The sequence below is a fragment of the Pungitius pungitius genome, chromosome 20 (genome assembly GCF_949316345.1).
Source record: "Pungitius pungitius chromosome 20, fPunPun2.1, whole genome shotgun sequence".
In the NCBI taxonomy this organism is placed as follows: Eukaryota; Metazoa; Chordata; class Actinopteri; order Perciformes; family Gasterosteidae; genus Pungitius; species Pungitius pungitius.
In genome coordinates, this window is record NC_084919.1 from 14,821,268 (window position 1) to 14,841,709 (window position 20,442).

The window sequence follows — 20,442 nt, forward strand, 5'->3', positions numbered from 1 at the left end:
CTAAGCTGGACCATCATTTAGTCCTGCCCCCCCCCCCCCCCCCCCCAACTTGTGCTTTAAAGTATTGAGAGGAACTGACTGGGAAGAGCGTGCACCACGGCCCCTCACACTCGGTACCTGGCGTGGTCTTCTCCAGCGTGTACCAGCGGTAGAAAGCCCTCTTCTTCTGCTCACTCAGGTCGGAGCCGTGCTGCAGCAGCCAGTGGGAGATCCGGCTCTGGCTAATGCCTGGAAAGCAGCCGGACACCACAACAGAGGGTTATACACAAGCCCTCTGAGGAGTTGAAGACCCCGCAGTAGTCTGTCATTCCGCAGCCGGCTTTTGACTCGACTCAATATTTTGGATTTATTTCATAGGACAAGCTCTGCATCGTGAGAAAGGGACACGTGTAGAAAATGTTTGGTCATAACCAGCCTCATCTTGTTAAACAATATCTTTGGATGTTATCACACATTTACCTGCTGCTCGTCGAAAAAGGTAAACACTTTGGGACTATCCTGGGGCCCTAAACCATATCCTTCATAGCTTCAATACACTCTTCTCCATGGCCCTACAGGTTATACCACTGAAGATATTTCACCCGAAAAATTGGCTTCAGAACTAAAATATTTTTATTAGAGGCCAACAATTCCCTTCATTAAGAGAAACAAATTCATTCAGGGTTTGGTCTCAAATGGTATATTTATTTATTTATTTATAAGAACAGATGATGTAGCTCTATTGCAAGAGAAGAGCTAAGATTCCCTCAAACCAGCCTCTCTTTTAAAGTGCTTCAAGGGACCAACAAACGTGCAGGAGGACACTCAAACGAGGGAGTCGGTGCTGCTACTGACCGGTGACTTGTGCCACCACGGCCTGAGAGATCCTCCTGTTCCCCAGGAACGCCTTGATCTCCTCCTTCACCAGGCTGCTGTCCCTCCTGCAGACACACAAACAACAGTGAGCGCGGCCCGAGGATCATGCAGCAAGTGGAAGTAGATATTCAGCAGCAGATCGATCCGTGCAGATCACGTGTCAAACAGTATTTATTATGTTTTTAAATCCATTTTAGACGATACATCCATAACAGCCTCACTGCGCTGCCCCTGTTGGACAGCAAGGAGGCGCTCACAGGGGGAGACATGGGGATATGACCGTTGGCTCCATTGGATAGAATGTACAATCCATGCTATGATGGCACCATGTAGCTTTCATTGATAGAGAATAATATTATATATTAATGCCATTAGGTTCCTCTATTCTGCTGTTTATGTGCCCAGTGCCCCCCTCCCCCCCTAGTTTGTTTTAATGTTTACAATTACTCACTGATCTCTGCGCACATGGCAGTGCTGTCATGTGCACGCTCACGTGCGCACAATCCCACCAGCAGACGTGCGTCAGAAATGAATGGGGGTGCTGAGTGAACCTGTTTGTGCCCCCCTAGTGAGGACTCTCTCACACACACACACACACACACACACACACACACACACACACACACACACACACACACACACACACACACACACACACACACACACACACACACACACACACACACACACACACACACACACACACACGGGAAGGCGTCACGACTCCCTGACATCAATAACCTCCACACCAGCCTTGTGCTGCTAAAATTAGAGCCCAAAAGACGCTGCTTGTATCGACACCCGCTGAATCGATGGAGCACCACAGAGACAGTTAAAGTGAGCAAACCGCGTGTCTTGCCCCTTTCTGAACGCCGCTTCACTTCAGAAAGAGTGAACGAGGAGCAGGGGGGGGGGGGGCTGAGGTCTGTTCTTACTGGAAGGGAACAGAGCGACATGGATGCTCAGTGACGTAATGATGGATGCAGCACAGGAGGTGGTCCCCTGTTCATCTATTCCTCCCTTTGGCGCTCTGGCCCTCCCCATCTTGGTTCATAGCGTTTGCCTCTTGTTTAAATCAGAAAGAGACAATAAAAATGGATAAATAAACTGAGGACTTTTAAACAGGTGCTTCTGCTGTGGCGCTCGCTGCTCCTCCTCCATGATCAACATTAGCACCTGATGTTGATCATGTGATCTCATCAAAAGAGCGGGAACTAAACTCCCTTAAGGTGAGATTGTTCTCTCGACTGTTTCCAAAGTCAAGAAGAAACTGAACCTTTTTAAACAAACAAACGTTTGTGTCCCAATCGGTACAACAGCTGGCACAGCTGCCTCCACCGTCCCAGTAACACACAGAGCCACGTGCAACAAACCCATCACACGCAGACGTCCACCACCAGCCGCGTTTGGGTCTTTGAAGTTTGCCAAAGAGAGTGTGGAGCCCGCTTCACCTCCATTACCACTGACCTCATCAGCTCCTCCACCTTGTCGTCGACGTCCAGGTCCTCCTCTGCGGCCTCGAACCCGAACGCCCGTGCTGCCGCCGCGCTGTTCACCGGGTACCTGGGCGGAGACAGCTTCCCGTTGGGCGTGGCCGCCAGGCTGTCCCGACCGTTCTGAGACAGGGCCACCAGAGACACCGGGGAGGACAGGATGGCAGACGGCGGCGGTGGGCCTGGAGGCGGGGAGGTGTCGTAACTGTTGCTGGGTGACGGCGAGAGCCCGCCTTCCCTACCGAACTGCGTCTGTGTAGAGGTGGAGATTTTGGACGTGGTGGAGGACGAGGCCGCTGCCGAGTGGTCGCCGGCTGCGGCCTCGCCTCCGTTGCACGTCACCGAGGAGCTGGAGGCGGTGGGCGCCGCCGAGGCAGTATTGCTATTGTTGGCGTTGGAGGCGGAGTTGTTGGCGCAACCGTTGGCGCCGCCTACTCCGTAGCAGGACGAGGAGGAGGAGGAGGAGGAGGTGCGGCGGCCGAACTTGTCGCCGTGCTCCCGGTCCAGCCGGTCCAGAGTGTCGAGCGCCTGCAGGATCTCCGGCTTGCTCATGCCGCTGCGCCGGAGCCGCTGCAGCAGATCTATCTGCTCGATGGTGAAGCGCGGCTCCTCGCTGAACTCAGACATCCTGCTGCCGAGGAGAGACAAGACAGACAGGTCGGGAGACAGGTCGGGAGACAGGGAGGAAGAAAGGAAATAGGAAATGCAGGGAAAGTTTAGGACAGCAAGTAAGTGAAGCAGAGGAGTGGAGATGGAGAAAGTGAGGTGGATGATGGGATGGAGCAGGCAGCGAGAGGACGAAGAGTGAAAGGGAAACGCAGGGAGACGATGGGAAGAAGAGGAGGAGGAGGGAGGCAGAGAGGAGTACAAAGAGAGGGGTGGTGAAAACTGCAAGAAGAAAATAAAGAGGCAGCGAATAAGAAAAAACTGAGACGCCAGCGAGAGATAAGAGTGCGAAAGAAAGAAAGAAAAGAGGCAGGGAGGGGCCGCCCATGGAATCTGCTATTTTTGGGAACGAGCCGGCAACGCGCGCAGAGTCACCTTGACAGCTGATGCTATCTTAACATTGTGACTGCCGTTCTTTAAGAGCTACGACGTCTCCTCGGCCCGGCGCCTCCCACGCTTTGGGTTTCTCATAAGCGCTTTGCTCAAAATCAATGCGACTGGAATCAAGACTGCGGCAGATATTTTGCCATCTTCTGTGCCAGCCGCGTGATATGATGAGCGCTTTAAAAGGGGTCACTGGCGTTTCTCCTCTGCGTCAGACCACAGAGACAACGTGTGTGTGTGTGTGTGTCTGTGTGAGATTTGAAAAGGAAAAAAACAATCTGCAACACTTCAGATCCACCCAGAGGGGGGAGTCACTGAAATACACATTACTTCTGCTGAGCGCCACCAGAGAACATGTTGAGTGGTTCATAAGCAAGGATATTAACTCAGTAAATCATGTCAAAAAGGGGGGGGGGGGCTCTTGTGCACTGATACCAACAGTCTGAGACGATTACTCTTCTTTCACAGTGAACGTGTGCATCTAAGTGAAAGCATCCAGGGTCACGCATTCACAAAGCTAAATATTCGATTTAGGGGGAGGGGGGAAATGAGTGACACGCGCAGGCAGAGGTGCACGGATCATTTGCTGTAGGTCACATGACATAACCCGGCCCGGCGATGCGTTGGTTCACAGTGACCCCGCATCAGGAGACAGGTTTGACAGGTGGTGCACCGACTAACGGATTAGATCAGTCACGTGATGACGGCGTTAACAAGACCCACAACTCAAACCTCACACTAGAAAAGAAAAGGGGGGCTTTCTGCCTAATTACAGGGCGCGTGGGTGGTGCATGGGATCGACCCCCGGGGTCAAGCCTTCTAACCGGCCGCGTCGGGAGAGCCACCCGGCGGATGCCAGCTTTCACGCCCTTTCGCCCAGAAGCTAGCGTTAGCAAGCGAATGCGTGGCGGACGGGCAGTGCCCCGCGTACCGTTACACCAGCCGGCTCGCAACCCCTCTACGACCCGCCCCGATGTCGTGTTCAAGAGCGCCGGACGCGCACCTACGACACCGGGCACCACGCGGCTAGCGACGTTAGCATATGCTAACTCAGTGAGGCTTGCGTTGTGGAGCGATTAGCAGACAATGCTAGCCCTGTCAACGCTGAAGCTAGCTGATGTTAGCCGCCGCTGGCTAGCGGGCGTTTGATATCAACAACATCGCTTTCGCTGTCGTATTTGTGTGAGAACACGACTTACCTCGCTTTAAATCGTCAGGTTAACCATTTAACTTTGGCAATTTGCGTAGAGACCCACTGCGGCCGAACAACAACGCAGCACGGCTACAGCGCCCCGTCCGACCCCTTCCCAAGGATGTCTATCACGAGCGAATCATTGGCCCCTGCGCTTTGTCTGTGTGACAACAGCCATGTTGACAACCAACACCTCCGAGGAGCTGCGAGGGAAGTGTAGTTTTACTCCCACGGAGCGCCTCCAACGTGCTTCCGCCTTCTGCACGTAAAAACTACATGTCCCCGACACGAGGGCGCGACGGAGCTGAAGGCTCCCTGATACAGCTGCGTCACGAGGGGCGCCGCGTCAACACAGCTGCGGCGCGCGGCCCGCCTCGAGGACCACCTGGACCTCCCGGCTACTACTGTACCTCCTGGGCCTCCTGGGCAGCCACCTAGACCACCGGATATGAGGACCATGCAACGAGTTATGCAGCACTTCACAAATATGCGACTGTAGTAAAAACCCTTTGCAATACCGAGGCTAAGGCCATTTGATCTATGCAGTACTTTCAATTATTGCATAAATGAAGTAGCATTCCGAGTATTGTATAAATGAAGAAGCATTCCGAGTATTGCATAAATGAAGCAGCATTCCGAGTATTGCATAAATGAAGCAGCATTCCGAGTATTGTATAAATGAAGCAGCATTCCGAGTATTGTATAAATGAAGAAGCATTCCGAGTATTGCATAAATGAAGCAGCATTCCGAGTATTGTATAAATGAAGCAGCATTCCGAGTATTGCATAAATGAAGCAGCATTCCGAGTATTGTATAAATGAAGCAGCATTCCGAGTATTGTATAAATGAAGCAGCATTCCGAGTATTGTATAAATGAAGCAGCATTCCGAGTATTGTATAAATGAAGCAGCATTCCGAGTATTGTATAAATGAAGAAGCATTCCGAGTATTGCATAAATGAAGCAGCATTCCGAGTATTGCATAAATGAAGCAGCATTCCGAGTATTGTATAAATGAAGCAGCATTCCGAGTATTGCATAAATTAAGCAGCATTCCGAGTATTGTATAAATGAAGCAGCATTCCGAGTATTGCATAAATGAAGCAGCATTCCGAGTATTGTATAAATGAAGCAGCATTCCGAGTATTGTATAAATGAAGCAGCATTCCGAGTATTGTTTAAATGAAGCAGCATTCCGAGTATTGTATAAATGAAGCAGCATTCCGAGTATTGCATAAATGAAGCAGCATTCCAAGTATTGCATAAATGAAGCAGCATTCCAAGTAATTTCTATTTCTATTTCTTCTGTGGCACCTTTCAACTCCTTCACACTCTCAGCTATTAGAACCATTTAAATATTCATTTCTGCAATGCCCTTTCAGCTTTCTACTTTTTATGCTTGAATTAATAAAAATCATTAATATTTGAAAATGGTTTTTCAATGGAGTTCATTTTCAAATCCTTCTGCTTTGCTGATCTTTCAGCTACAGACAATTACTTTGAAATGTTGACAAAAGTCTAAACTATTTTATAAAAAACAGCTTGTTGATATCTATTGTACTTTTTATAATCACTGATTATGTTTTATTTGTTTTTCAGTCTGTTTCTGAGATTTACATTCGTGTGTATTGCGTTTCTTAGAGTGAGAGCTGAAGATCTAGGTCAGGTCACTAACGGGACCACGGTTCTGATCCGGCAATCTGGAGAGTCAACAGACCTGTGCTCGCAAACTAATAAACAAACTGTGTGTCTATGTCTGTCCAAGGACCCGTCGGGGAACTCTGTCCCGGCTACATACTACTTCTAGTTTTTCTGCTGCTATTGCTAACACAACTATACTTCTTCTACTGCCAGTACTACTAGTACCACAGTTCTCTTTCCCCTCTCTGGCTTTCAACATTTAAGTCACATAACTGGACTTTCTTTTTTATTTTCACAACTAATACTGCTACTAATATTACTATCAAAAAACTTTTTTTCAATTAATCTCAGCTTTTGTCATTTTTGTGTTTTCAATTTTTTTAAATTAATTTCAGCTACTCGCTTTGAGCTTTAATCTTTCAGCATTCCAATGCATTTTCCAGTTTTATACATTGTTCATCGTGGAGCTCCTCAATGTGACAGGAATTAGAACACTGTCTTAAATGTTTATGAATCCAATGACCAAATACATGTCATGTTTCTTATATACAGAATTATAGTGAAAATAAATGCCCCCCCCCCTTTCTTTTGTGGTGGCCCTGCTGGTTCAGGCAGAAAGCAGTCAGCATGAGGGAACTGGATGAGCATCAATTCGACGTTTTGACTAAAGAGCTGTTGAGGTAAAGCAACGATATTCCTGCTTCGTGTCTACCTGCTTCGCCCTGCTGACTCTCATCATGATGATGTCATCAGGAGTCCTCCAGGAGGGGAGGAAAAACACGTTTTTCAAGCACTGGTCAGTTTAAGAATTTGGGCTTTTACTTCTTTAACTTCTTTAAGAATTTACTTTTTGTTTTATTCAACGTCTTTGTCTATTTGACTCTTTAGATTTATCCTAAAAAGGTACTATTAGATATTGTCTCATTTGCATACTAAAAACGAACCTTGTAAACCTGTATTGAATTAATATGTTTTAGGTCTGTTGATAATATTTCCTGATTCTAATATAATACTAATATTCCAAATGTAAAAACCTATCACTAATCTATCAACCTGGCTTTATCAAACTTCCACCTTCATGAAATTCTGAAATAATATTCCAATTAGAAAACAAGTCATTGTTATAGTTAATGGGTGATTAACTGGAAAAGTTTCATACTGACATCAATCAGGAGACATGTTTATTATGTCTCCCCTTATTTAAAGAAAGAGTTCTAATAAGAGCCTCCTTTGATGAGTGTGGAGTGAAAGTGAACGAGTGCTAATCATCTAATGCACAGTTAATGCACAGAGAGAAGAATATTTTATGGGCATTTTAAATTAAAATCGGTTACATACAAGTCACATACTTATATACCTATATACCTATACCTATACCTATATGGCAGAGGAAAGCCAATCCGAACCCCTGCAAAATAAATGTCAGCAAACATGTTTATTAAATTGTAGTAATACACATGCACACTTGTATTTGTATACTATATTTGTATTTTTCTTGCATATAATAAGAGCTAATTTAACTGTAACTTTAGGTGCAGATATTGCAAAATACTTCCAGGAGCTGAATGTTGGTCCGTCCCTAAATCAAAATGAATACCGTTTTTAAGGACGTTTCAAAACTCGATATTTGCGTGCATTCCAGGACTTTATTTAGAAGTAAACTCCCGCTTTCCCTGCTTGAACAAAACAAACCCCTAATCGGCATGAACGCATGACGGGAGAGGCCGGGACGCGAAGGCTGCATCACGAGGCTTCATTTGTCGGCCGCGTTTGAAGGAGTCGACGGGATGGGACATCCGCGTCGCACCGCTGTGACGCAATGGGTCTGGGACCAATGCGCAGCCTCTGGAGGAAACCGCCGCTGGATTGGGACACAGCCGTGAAATCAGTGCGCAGCTGCCCAGCCAACATGGGCTGATGCTCGGGTAGTGTATTCACCAGCATCCGGCGAAACAAAACAAAAAGTCCGGAGAGCCGCCACACTTGTTCTCCCCTCCGGCCCCCGCTTGGCGCGTGTTGTGCTCCCGAACCCGGCGGGTTTACGTGTGAGTATGCGGCTTGTTGCTAAACGAACCCGCGCAGCAGCCGCGGGGCAGCCAGCTGTTTTGGTCAGCAAGGCTAGCTGCCGGTGGCTAGCGGCTAACACCAACTTAAGCTAGCTAACGTTAGCCCCGCTGTGTGAGCGGAGAGCGCGCGGCGGCGGGGTTTAGTTCTGGGTCCCTCAAACGAAGCCCTCGGTGCTGATGAAGCGTCGCCTGTTTCTTGTAGTTGGTTCGCTTCGGTGACGTGAATAACGGGGGACGCTAGCCCAGGTGATCGGGTCTACGGGTCTAACCTTAAAGGCCGAAGCCGTACTGATTACGTCACTCTGATGGACACGAGGACAGGGGCTCAGGCAAGCATGTCCTGAATCAGCTGCTTGGGGGAAGACGTGGTTCTCTCCAGGCTGACCTATGGTGCCGAGCCCTGTGCCACCCTGCAGTCCAACTCCTCGCCATCTCAATCCGCTGCACTTCAAAGCTCACTGTGGACTGACCTTCCCGTCTTAACTAATGATGTGCTGTCGGTTCTCCTAACTTAACGTTAGTTGACTTTTTCTTGCCATAATATGGATTAGAACTGAGGTGGAATCGTCCTCTCCCCCGTATAGAACTGTGCACCAACCAAGCACATTAAGAAGGCTCCACAAATGAACTCTGGGCACACCTGTTAATGGAAACCATTCCAGGTGACTACCTCATGAAGCTTGTTGAGAGAATGCCAAGAGTGAAAAACACAGTAATAGGTGGCTATTTAAGTATTGTAGAAGTTCCTTTATAGTTTTGATGTCTTCAATATCAATCCACAATGTAAAAAAAAAAGAAGGAAACCTATTTTTTTCTGTCCTATTTGGACAGCTGTACCTTACCAGTGTTGGGGGCAGAATACTGACCCCGGTTTCTCCCCACTCATCTTCAAGATACCCGTGTGACGTCCAGGCAACAGGGCTCCAAATAAGGATCATTGTTATTCTCATCTTTTGGTTGATTGATGTATGTAATGGGGAGATATGTCTGGACTCAGAGCATTGTGGCTACTTTGGACTCTGGAGCTCCGCCGAACACATTGGGTCTGTGTGGCATTTCACACGGGCCCACCCAAAGGTTCCATTGTGCCGTGCTTGCTTTGTGATGCCTCGGTGCTTTTCTCTTCTCAGTCGAAGGCGACCGGCGGAGGAACAAGGAAACGCCCACACAGAGATCAGCCAATCGGCTCACAGTGAGTAGCTGTTCACTCAACATCCGGGTCCTCCTTCGGTCCAAGACCCTTCAGAGAGTCTTCTGACCTTCAACCATTTACCTCGATCTGATACTTCACACGCAGTCACACCCCACTGATGCTTCTTTCAGCATTACATTAGCGAAATATGCTCCATGCATTTGGCAGTGTACTATAATGTACTTAAACTGTGCTGCTGATCTTCAGAGATGCGTAGTGATGAATGTACATCATCAGCCAGAAAGTGTTGCTCCTCTTGTACCACGCCACCCTGCGGTTTGGAGTCTCAGCCTGGTTTGGTAAGCTCAGTGTACATCAGCCCAGGTCCCACACTGCAGGCTGTCTTTGATGAAACCATCATCAGACAGGCCCAGAAGATGTGCCCATGTCCTCCACCCTGAATATCAGCTCCTTCACTCCGGCACACGCTTCAGAGTCCCCCAGGGCAGGCTCAACTGCTTTAAGAGTCCCCCACCCCCAGTCCATTAAAGGCCTAAATGGCACAGACTTTTTATTTTATTTACTAATTTATTTTTCATGTATTTTATTTTTGTATCTTTTTGTTTTTAGGACGAGCAGTGTCTATCTACTCCACCTCTCTCTGTGAGACGCTCTTATTCTTATTCTTTGTACAATTCAGGAAAAGTCCAATAGGGGGAAGTGTTGCACTTAATAATGCCCAACATCAGCCCAGTAGTCCACACTGAACCAAATGTGGCATTTCATTTTTAATGTAGCGTGTGGACTCATTATTGAGTTTGTCAACACAACCCTTCTAGAATGTCCACGTCATTTGATGCAATTTGATGTAGTTATTTTGATTTTCTGATATTTTCTAATCCGACTTTTCCAAGAAATATGAGTTAATTATTGCTTTTGGATGACATAACGGTATGTCTGGATTTATGATTATTTATATTATCATGTTGAATTATCTCTTCCCTATTCCAGCTGGAATAGGGAGGCACCAGTCGTCCTCTTACTGATATAATAACATCCAGTGTGAGGTATGTAGAGCCACTGTCACTGCGTGTCTCCACCAGGAAGCGGCAGTGAGGTCTCACATTAAACACAACGTCAGCCATCATGGCGTGTCCTCTAAACAATAGTTCTCATGTTGTTTCATTGTGTTGCTTTAGCAAAAAGAATAAGCCTTAAGTGACTCGGGCAGGTTCTCAAAGCATGTGTTTAAAGACGAACCGACAGAGTCCCTCTGAAATGCCACTTCCTTTCAGCCTCCTCCCCTCACTGTCACCCAATTCCCCCCCCCACCCCTTCCTACATGTCTCTGAACCCCTCCATCCCGGCCTCTTCGTCCTCTTGAACAACTGGCATCTGGACAGCTGGCTTTTAACAGCTGCTTACAGTCTGACTTTTGGCTCATCTCCATGTGGGCAACTTGTTCCCCGGCAGCGTCCTGCTGCACGCCGGCCGTCTCCTGTCTAAATCGGTCTCTGTGCTGTGGTCGCACCATTCAGCAAACATGGCGCCCCAGCCACAATCCCTGGTTTTCCAGATGATTGATGCTGGAAGCTTGTAGGATGTCTTTTTGTTTTACTTCTGCCGGTGAAGGTGGTCATTTCCCTCATGTGTTATGTTTCTTCTTCTGCTGATACCGAACATTGTCGATAGAAGGAAGTGAGGCAACGCTCCAACGCTGTGAATGACCTTGCTCTGTCTCCACTGGAGCTGGAATGAAGGGCATCTGTTGTTGGACCTGTGTGTTTGATACAACTATCAACTGGAGGACCTGATTCCTATGGAAGTAAATCTGTGTCACCTGGTTTTGAAAGAAAAACGTGATTGAATTTCTAGCACTGAATATGTATGCATTGAAATTATGTACCTGGATGTTTTTCAACGTTAAAATACTGCAAAAAATTAAACGTTAAAATATTCAACCGCAACATCCGGGGCCTCAAGGAAGAGCAATCGATTGTAGATTCAGTAATAGACAGCTGACATTTGTACATTAACAGACTGTTGAATATTTTGCAGTATTTTAACGTTGAAAACCATTCAGATTTACTTCCATAGATTCCCCTCGTGCTGCTGCTGATGTGCAGTTGTTGGTATTGTGATTCACCCTTAGTCCTTAGTGGTTGTCCTCATGGGGCGGCACAGGGGCCAATCGGACCGGGAGTCGGCTGCCTGAGACACGTCTGCACACTTGCCGTCCATAATTCAAACCCTTGCCCTGCATTCTTTGATGTTGAGCCGAAGGCTGGAGACACTTGCGCCCCCCGTGGCACCAGCGTGTCTAATCTCTGTCTTTTGTCCAGACTTCATCCTGCCACATAGTCGTGTGGTGCCGACAGACGGCCTGTCGAGATCCACAGATTTCTGAGACAACCAGTGAGATGTTGTCCAAGCTCCGAGGAGACAAAGACTCTCCCTATCTGCTGTCTCATGGATCTGCCTTCAGTGGCGCTCACATTTCAAACTGTTTGTCTTTTAGTTTAAGGGCTGTTATAGTGGACTGATTGTCCATATCAACAATTACAGAATTTTAAGTTAATGTGAAAAACTGATGATAATGTAGAATAAAAATGAATGTATCTACCTAAATTAAATGGAGAGCTTCAAAATTGAATTTTGCAGGTTGCTGACAAGAGGCTGAATGTGACTAAATGCTAACTAGTCCACAGCTAGTAGGTAGTGTGACCGTGTAGTAGTGAAGCTTTTTACATTCAAAAACCATAAAAGTAGTGTTCTTTTGTCCAAGATTATCTAAATGTCCAAATCCTGTTCATCAGATGGTCTACTACACCCACAATCTCACCAAAGGTCCATTCAGCAGCTGTTCTCATCAGTAGCTTCCAATGCAATGTATCTCTAATTGTGTATAAAATTCTTAATCTAATTAGATTAGGAATGCATCATGATTTTTTAACCAAGCCACATTAACACTGAACCTTGCGTAGAACCTTTTAAGTTCCATTCTGAGCCCCTGATATTGATCTGCATTTTATTGTAGTGAAGCTCACATAACTTATTCCACTTTAGAGAAACGTGTAAAAGTTATGATCTAGTACATCCAGTTTAATGACCACTAAACTGAAGTTTAATTTCAGGAGAAATAACATATCATAACTCAAAATATTTTGGTATTGCAACTCAAGTTCAGCGCTGCTTGTGCTGTTTTGAATTAAATTGTCCGGCTCTGAAATGAAGGCTAAACAAGCAGCGTTCAGAGGCCAAAAGTAGGGGAAATGAGTCGTGTGCCTTCACATGAGGGGGAGGGGACAAATAAGAGTGAACTGGTGAAAAACCTATTGAATACCATAACAGAGCTTCATAAAATCTAACTGACTCACCACATGTCTTTCTAAAGATGCTGTATTTATACACAGCAACGTGCTCCAATACGACATTATTGCACGATCCCTCTGTCGGGTTCCTGTAGCGCTTCAATCAGCCCGTCAACCACTTGATGGGTTGCCGTGTCTCCTGGTGGGTTCATGTTCTCCTCAGAATGACATGAATAATCTTTTTTTTACCAATATTATTTTAGACAATACAAAATTCCCTATGTCTAAGTGCTAATTAGCATGCTAACATTGTTTGTTGTGCAGCCTTGCCAAGATCTGCCAGCATAGATCTGCTAGCCGTAGACCTTGTGTGGGGTGCGCGGGGTTTGCAAAGCTACCCAGGCATGAAGTTGTATGCAATCAAATACCGAGCAAGATCCCTCTAATATGCGTCCTTTGATCGTAGCTCGACTTGATTCTCGTGCGTGTCTCTGGTACGCGCCATACAGGCCGAACCGAGCCTCAGTGAGGCACAGGTCCTGTCCCGCCATGCCATCCATCACACCCCCATCCCGGTGTCCTGTACGCTGCTCCTAATTTAAAGCAGGCGGCCTGATGGGCCCTTTTCCCGTTGCTTCCCGGGCCTTAGATTAAAGATACTGATGGCGCCTGCGTGCTCCTCAAAAAGCATATGTGAAATATTACAGGATCTGGCCACGACAGTCTGGCTTGCAGCCATTTGACCTGCAGTGGGCCCTGTGTGGGAAGAAGAACCCCCCCCCCCGGTCTCTGTGTTTTGCATCAGCCTTACTATATCCCTGCTGCACCACAGCTGTCACTGTTTGTAAATGTGATATACCGATGGATGCCCACCAGGAACAGGTGTTGCGTATTAGTATCACTATTTTACCCCCCCCCCCCTTTGAGAAAAATAAATAAAGTGGGCTGTGATCCGTTGACACGGTGTCACTGTGTTCTATGACTTTCAAACCGAGCTGCACAGCGTTACCTTCAGCTCTTCCTGCGGAAAGGGAAAGTGAATTAATGTGGTTCAGGTGGACTGAACCATGGGAATGCCTTTGAACAGCGACCCCTCATTCCGCCCTGTCGTCTCCTCTCACTACCTTCAGTTTGGAGGAATATCAACCACAGATGGAAAGTTCCACTTTTGGTTTTGACATTTCTGTCAAAGTTCTTGTCAGAAATGATATTATCCCACATCCCTGACTGGTTACTTTTTTTTTTAAATGATACTTGCACTTAGATTTTTTTTTTCTTTTACATTGCAATGCTGCTTGTTGTTGCAGTATTCAAATTCCAGTTATTCAAATCTTTGACTATCCAACCTTTTTCTTGGACTTGCGATTCCCTAACCTGCTGCTGGTAGCTTAACCAAAGGTCTCACGTCACCCCTGGTGTCTTCTGGTTAATGTCTCATGCCCCGATTTTCTGACAGGACACATTTTTAATTCCTCTGCCGTGCCTCGGCCTGCAGAACACCCTCAGTTTGTGTTGTGTTGTGTTGTGTGTGTGTGCGCGACTGGGTTGCTTCACTGAATCGTTCCTCGCCCGTTTAGCTCTTCAGACAAATCCCCTCAGACAGGGCCCCGGCTCCCCCCAACAGAGAACGGCCTCATTAGGATTTGTTGCGCAAACTGTGGAATTTTGACTGGCTGAGGGAGCAACAAGGCCTTCCCTCCGAGGGGACACATGTTCCTTGGTGCAGCCTGACCCCAGAGCTGCGGGCCTTGTCCAATCGTATTTGGCTCATATCGCTCCGAGTCGGAGGCTCAGTTACCTCCGGATCAACCTCATTCTCCCTGACTGAGGCCAGGTTTGGATAAATGGACGACTTGTTGAAGCAACACAGAGGGCCGGTGTGGCCATCACGGGGTGAGTACGGAGTTTTAGAATTGAGCAAAAAGGGGGGGGGGTCTGAAGCCGATTGTACAGGGTGGTTAGTCTTTGAGGTGCGTTGATGCAGATGTGTAGAGGCGACGCAGCAGCCCGTCCTGGTCACCACTGGTTCTGTGTTTAACATGATGTGATGCTGCAAGCTAGGGGCGGGACTCTGATCAAAACGGGGGGGTTAGTTAAAGAACAGGCCGATCGTAGTAGGTGGACGGCGTCTCCTTCACCTTGGACTAGCAAAAACACAAGATTGATGCCGAGGGTCCCCATATCAACAACATGATGGAACGCATCTGCTTGTTGGTGCTCTGACGTCTTCCTCGCTCTCTTGGTTTCGGCTGGTTGGGGAGGGCCCGCCCCCTCAGGGGCCGGTGGGAGCCAACGTTGAGTAATGGTGGACATATGGAATATGTAACTCGCCCCACAGCAGCTCTCAGGAACTTGCCTCTGATTTCCAGCAGACTTGATCAATGAAAAAAAACAGAAAAGTTGGAAATATTTCACTAAATATTTAAACAGATCCTATTACTATTTAAATAATTGTTGCTGCTTTAGATTTCATTGATGACGGAACTCATTTCCTCACACGCGCACAACCTATTGGACAAAGTGGAGTGAACAAGCGAATCGTAACCTTGAGAGCTGCATTCTTTTCAGTTGGCACAGTTAACAACGTGCCAAGAGCACGGGGAGTTCCCTCACACTTCTCTACAATAGTGAAGCATGGTTTCACTTTTTGAGGCTTGTACGGTTGGACTCGTGTTGTGTCACTATTATAACAACGATGGACTAAGATGGCTGCTGCCAGCTGGCTCAGCAATGCGTACAGGGCACAGCTTGCTGTTGGGCTGCATTGACAACCCACCAGCTACCAAGTCCCTAAAGATCTGCTCCTGCTTGAGGTCCTGTGCACTCAAAGCAGAGTGGAGCTGTACTGTGGACATGACACAGCTACCAGCATTACAGTATCCGTGGGCTCTCTTGGTAATGACCAAAGAAATAATTAGCTCTTTTTTTTCAACGCATTATGCTTTGCACTCGCACACGGTTTAAACAATAACCATTCCCACACATCATGTATTCCTCTCAGAGGGCTTTCCCATGCGTACAACATGATATCCTGTGGCCCAGGACACATGCTAAATGTGGTAGCCAGTTAATGAAGAGGACAACCTGACAGCTGAACCGATTGAACAGAGGTCTATAAGGCGTCTCTACGGCACTCCTCCACAGTCCAAATATGGTCACTTCCATTCACTGGTAGCAAGATAACTAACCAAGTCACGTCTATGTCTTGTATACACCGTGAAAACATGCCAAATCAAACCTTTTTAATAACCCTGCAGATTATTCAGTAAAGGTGGTTCGCTCAGTAGTGTCACTAAAAACACACGTTCATGCCGTGCACCACTGACCTTCTTAAAGCTTTATGCCCCTCGTTGTCCTCGTCTGTGGTTGGCAGGTGGAACCTTACAGGTGAAGGACTGAATGTCAGGACTAATATGGGTCAGAAAGTGCCCTTTCACTTTGTTGAAAAGTGCACAACTCGTATTTGGACATTTTTAATTCCAGTAAAAGTCTCTTTGTTCTGATAAAGGTTACATCTGGACCAACCTTCTCTGTGTTCCCCACACAATGTCTGCATTATGAGACCAAAGCCAAAGTCCATTACTTCATTTTAGAGACACTGTAGAGACCCATAACACCTGAGGAAGTGCCCTGCACAGAGCTGGGAGGCAGCGTGGATGGAAAAGTGAACTGTAATCACCACAGATGGAGAACCGGCCTACGCAAACCCCTACAGAGCAAAAATGACATTTTCCTCCTGCCAGATCATTGGTGCACTCAACAAGTGGTTTACCATGAAGTTTAGCTTTACCTCATGTCTCCTACGCTGCTTCTGCAGGAACACAGGGCTTTATTCCAAGTAGCAACCGTAGTGCAGAGATACTTCATTTGAAGTCTGCATGGATCCCTCAAAGAACCAATAAATCAATTCAACATCTAGAAATATTTAGAGAATTAAATCGATCCATTTCATTCTTTATATTTTACATATATTGTACAAAAATATATTTTAGATTGCAATAAAAATGTAATTAATTAATCTATCAGCGACACATTTCTACTATAATTCATTTTTTACTGCATCTGGGGGAAAAGAAACACCAAAAAAACCAAGACCGTATTTGAGTAAATTGTGAGTGGGCTATTTACATAATAAGTTATGAGGCACTACTTAAACATGTGTATTGGTTCCATCTGCTGCATTAAGGCCACATCCTGACTGTAAACTGAATATAGATTTGAGCCTTGCTTGGAGATGAGGCATGGCTGACGTAAAAGTATGATGTCATCACATCCTGTTGTACAGTGCACATGACCCATCCTTTCTGCCACCCTAATTCATCAGATGTATGCATATTTTGGGCTTTCCAGTCATAGGAGGAACATTCCTCCGTCCCCTTCTCAACTAAGCGTCTCTCTCGTCCCTCCATCCTTGTCCCTCCCCCTTTCTGCACACTAAATTGTCCCAGGGTTCCATCTGCTCTTTTTTGGTGTGAAACAGTGTTGGACTATTTATCAGACACAAACCAGAGAGGGCTCCCAAGGATGGGGGGGGGGTTGCAGGGGAGGGAGGTAGATCTGGGCCTGGGCCCAAGCTGCCGACCCTGGAGGGCCCGTTGGATGGGGGCCCGCCTGTAAACCGTGCTAAAGGCTAACTGCTGAGCACAGCGGCCCAACATCCCTCCCTCCCTCCCTCCCTCCCTCCCTCCCTCCTTCTTGGTATCCTCTCGTTTTTCCAGGGCCTCGTCCTCCTGCGTCTCCTCAGAATACGTCCTCCCCCTCTAGGGTTCTGCAGAGTGAAGCCATTCAACTGCTTTCATTTGGTTAACTTCGACTTCCATGTTTCCATGTCTCTTAAAGAACCAGCTATTTTATTCTGTCCCCGCCAACAAGTTTCCCTCGACTTGCCCAAAAAATGGACAATACCCAGGTTGACTGCACACACACACACACACACACACACACACCAATGTGCTGCCGTCCATTTGGCTTGCATTTCCTTGGCAGCGTCTTCTCTTCATGGGGGGGGGCTTATATACTGTACATGAATAGGAGCTGTATGTCAAAGCGCTGAGTTTCAGGACAGTGATTCACAAACGTGTTTGACTTCTCGGTGGACGCAGCAGCTCGGACAACAGTGCGTCCTCTCAGTCACCGGCGTCTGCTGGTGGGGGGGGGGGGGGGGGGGGGGGGCGTTAGGGCTCTGGCTTCTGTGCTCGGGTACCTGCTGGGGTGTTGGCAGCCCCTCGAGCCCTCTTTATGGTCCTGTGGCTCACTGTGTTGAGTACATGTAGGAGGTTTATTTCATCTCTTTTACTGCACTTTCCATTTGTGCACATTCTTTTCTTCCATATCTGATGTTAAAAGAGGGGAAACTCCGATTAGCTTTATCACTCCCATTTCTATCCTCAATGAATTCTCTTGTTTTCTGTTCAAAGATCTCCAATTCAGTTTTTAAAGTTTCTGTTTTATTTGACACATTTAGGTGGAACACTACCAACTCCTCCATAGGGTTTTATTTGAGTTGTATCTGTCATCGTTCTGGAGATGGAGAGACCACAGAGAGCAAAAAGGTGATGTGATGACGTATGCTATCAACATATGACGCTTCATCTCTACACCTCATCAACCACACATGAGAAACTGTTTCCTCTGTGCTTAAGGGGCACAACATCAAACCATCTAGAAGCTTTCCAGAAAGAGCTGCAGAGGGCATTGCATGAGTTGTTAGTGATCTTGAGATGGGACAACTGGCATTTCTTCATTCTTAATATTTAAAATAAGCTGAACATTTCTCCTGCTTGGTTGCTTCCTGTCTTAAGGAGCTGAGGCCTGTTGGGGCATGCTGCATGTGCTCAGCCGGTCTCGTGATCCTCCTCAAGCAGGACGTCCTCCGCTGTCAAGGCCATCTCATTGATGTGTGTGTGCGCTCCATGTAGTCCCTGTAGTTTTATGATGTCACCCTGTCTCTGTGATGACTCCACATGAACACTCGTGTTACCTCTGACAGTGTGTGTGTGTGTGTGTGTTTTTAATATACTCGGCCAATAGCTGACAAGGTGTGCTAGCATGCAAAGGAAATTGGTAAAAGTGCTTTTCTAGTCTTCCGACCACTCAAAGAGCAAGACCGGTCCGCACAGTATTTCCTAACCTGAAAGTGATCTGTGAGGACCAAACGGCTGGAGACGCCTGCTATAGTGTGAGCAATCAAACATAGTCGTGTGCCTTTATCTGATTTCCACTCATGAAACGGCGTGTTTGGCTTTTTGACTTCCTTTTGTGGCGGTGTAGAACCCTCCACATGAACCACATACGTAGAACTGCGTGACAAACGTCTGAAGGTACGGCGTTTCTGATGGAATCGGGTGCCGTCTGGTCTGCGTCGGCTGCCAGCAGCACCAGAGCCGGGCCCTCCGTCCCATTAGTGAGCTCAGCGGACCTGTGCTTTTTTCTAGTGATGGCGCTTTGAATCCAAGCCAAAAGTGAACTAAATTTGTTCTTCAAATAGTGGCGTTGAGATGGGCTGCCTGGCGTGCGCCTGTGGTCTCCATCTCGTACGCTGCCATCGTCGCTCCTCACATCTCCTGATGGAGGGACACCACCTGCTTTGTGTCTCCTGACGACCACTCGTGCCGAAGCTTGGAGGTCGCAACAGCATCGGGGGGTGGACATAAGTGGAACCCGGACGCGCTACTGTAGCTAATCTGAAGGATTTATGGAGTGCACCACAAGGGGCCGGAGGGGCCCAGGAATGTTTGCCGGCACCCTGTTGCAGGTGTGACAGAACCCCCTCTTTGCTTCCCCTCCCTGGGGTCGCTGATGGAAGGCAGCTGGAAGACCCGCTTGTTGGGTCCTAAGGGGATTGTTTTGGCGCACAAACCTCTTCCTCCTGCTCCTGCAGTCACTCCAACATCGCTGTTGGCACGGTTGTGCGAGGCGTCGCTGTTTTGTTGGTTTCCGGGCGAAATGCCTTCCCCAGGAAAATGTATCGGTTACTGAGCCCCCCCCCTCCCCAGCCCTTCTCTGTTCTACCCCATCACGCCTTCTCTGTGGGTTGAGTGATCGCAACAGCAGGCCGGAGTTAATGAGCGCGCCGTCTATAGGCTTCAAGTCCCGCCTGTGTTAAGAAAGGCCAACACTTAACCTGGAAATAGGATAGGGATCACAAACCGTACAATAGTCCCCGGATACACAAGCCTATCTCTACCTATCCAAGGTACATTGTCTGCAAAACACTGGCAACTGTTACTGATCTTTGTTACATTGGGTCTCCATTATTAGAAACGTGGAATCAGGACCAACAACAGACTGATGAGGAGCCATTCACAGGCCTTCGCTCTGCTTTGGTAGCTTTAGTTTACGCTTTCCAAGTTGATTTCATTTACTTTTTGAAGGACTTACATTTGGAATTTTGGCTCTTGGGTAAGTAAACCATCTCAGGTAGTTGCTTCGAGCCCCCCCTTCAACCAACTTGCTCTTCTTTCTTCCGTTTAATGTTTCAGTAACTGCGTCATCCAGGTGTGGATGTGCACCTGCTTTTGTGTTTTGTGGTCAAAGTCGTCCAACCGCCAGTGAAGGTGCGTTTAGTCAGACAACTTTTACAGTTTGTAACGGGATAAAATGCGGGGCTGACTTGACGATGAAGTTAATTCATCCCTCTTAACCCCAACTACCTCCTTGTGTGACCTTTTAATTAGTTTAGTCCGCGCTGCCCTTCTGGCTT

General features: G+C 47.3%; 2 protein-coding genes across 7 annotated transcripts in view; one reads left to right on the forward strand and one right to left on the reverse strand.

The window, feature by feature from the left end:
* Positions 1 to 5,484, reverse strand: part of hmbox1b (homeobox containing 1 b) — an 11,110-nt gene extending 5,626 nt beyond the window's left edge. Inside the window, exons 1-4 of one of the 3 annotated variants that reach the window (XM_037449196.2) lie at positions 4,598 to 5,484; positions 2,323 to 2,976; positions 835 to 920; positions 118 to 228 (exon numbers count right to left, since the gene is read on the reverse strand). In XM_037449196.2, coding sequence (XP_037305093.1) covers positions 118 to 228; positions 835 to 920; positions 2,323 to 2,975 — 850 coding nt within the window. In that variant the 5' untranslated portion in view covers position 2,976; positions 4,598 to 5,484. Of the gene's footprint in view, positions 1 to 117; positions 229 to 834; positions 921 to 2,322; positions 2,980 to 4,597 lie in introns of all 3 variants that reach the window. The other 2 variants (XM_037449195.2, XM_037449197.2) reach the window with 2 other exon arrangements.
* Positions 5,485 to 8,080: 2,596 nt separating this feature from the next.
* The window catches only part of disp1 (dispatched homolog 1 (Drosophila)), a 52,203-nt gene continuing 39,841 nt past the window's right edge, over positions 8,081 to 20,442 (forward strand). The window contains exons 1-3 of one of the 4 annotated variants that reach the window (XM_037449188.2): positions 8,081 to 8,276; positions 8,882 to 8,959; positions 9,428 to 9,489. The gene's annotated coding sequence lies outside the window, so the exon portion shown is untranslated. Of the gene's footprint in view, positions 8,277 to 8,881; positions 8,960 to 9,427; positions 9,490 to 14,302; positions 14,634 to 20,442 lie in introns of those variants that run through there. The other 3 variants (XM_037449187.2, XM_037449189.2, XM_037449190.2) reach the window with 3 other exon arrangements.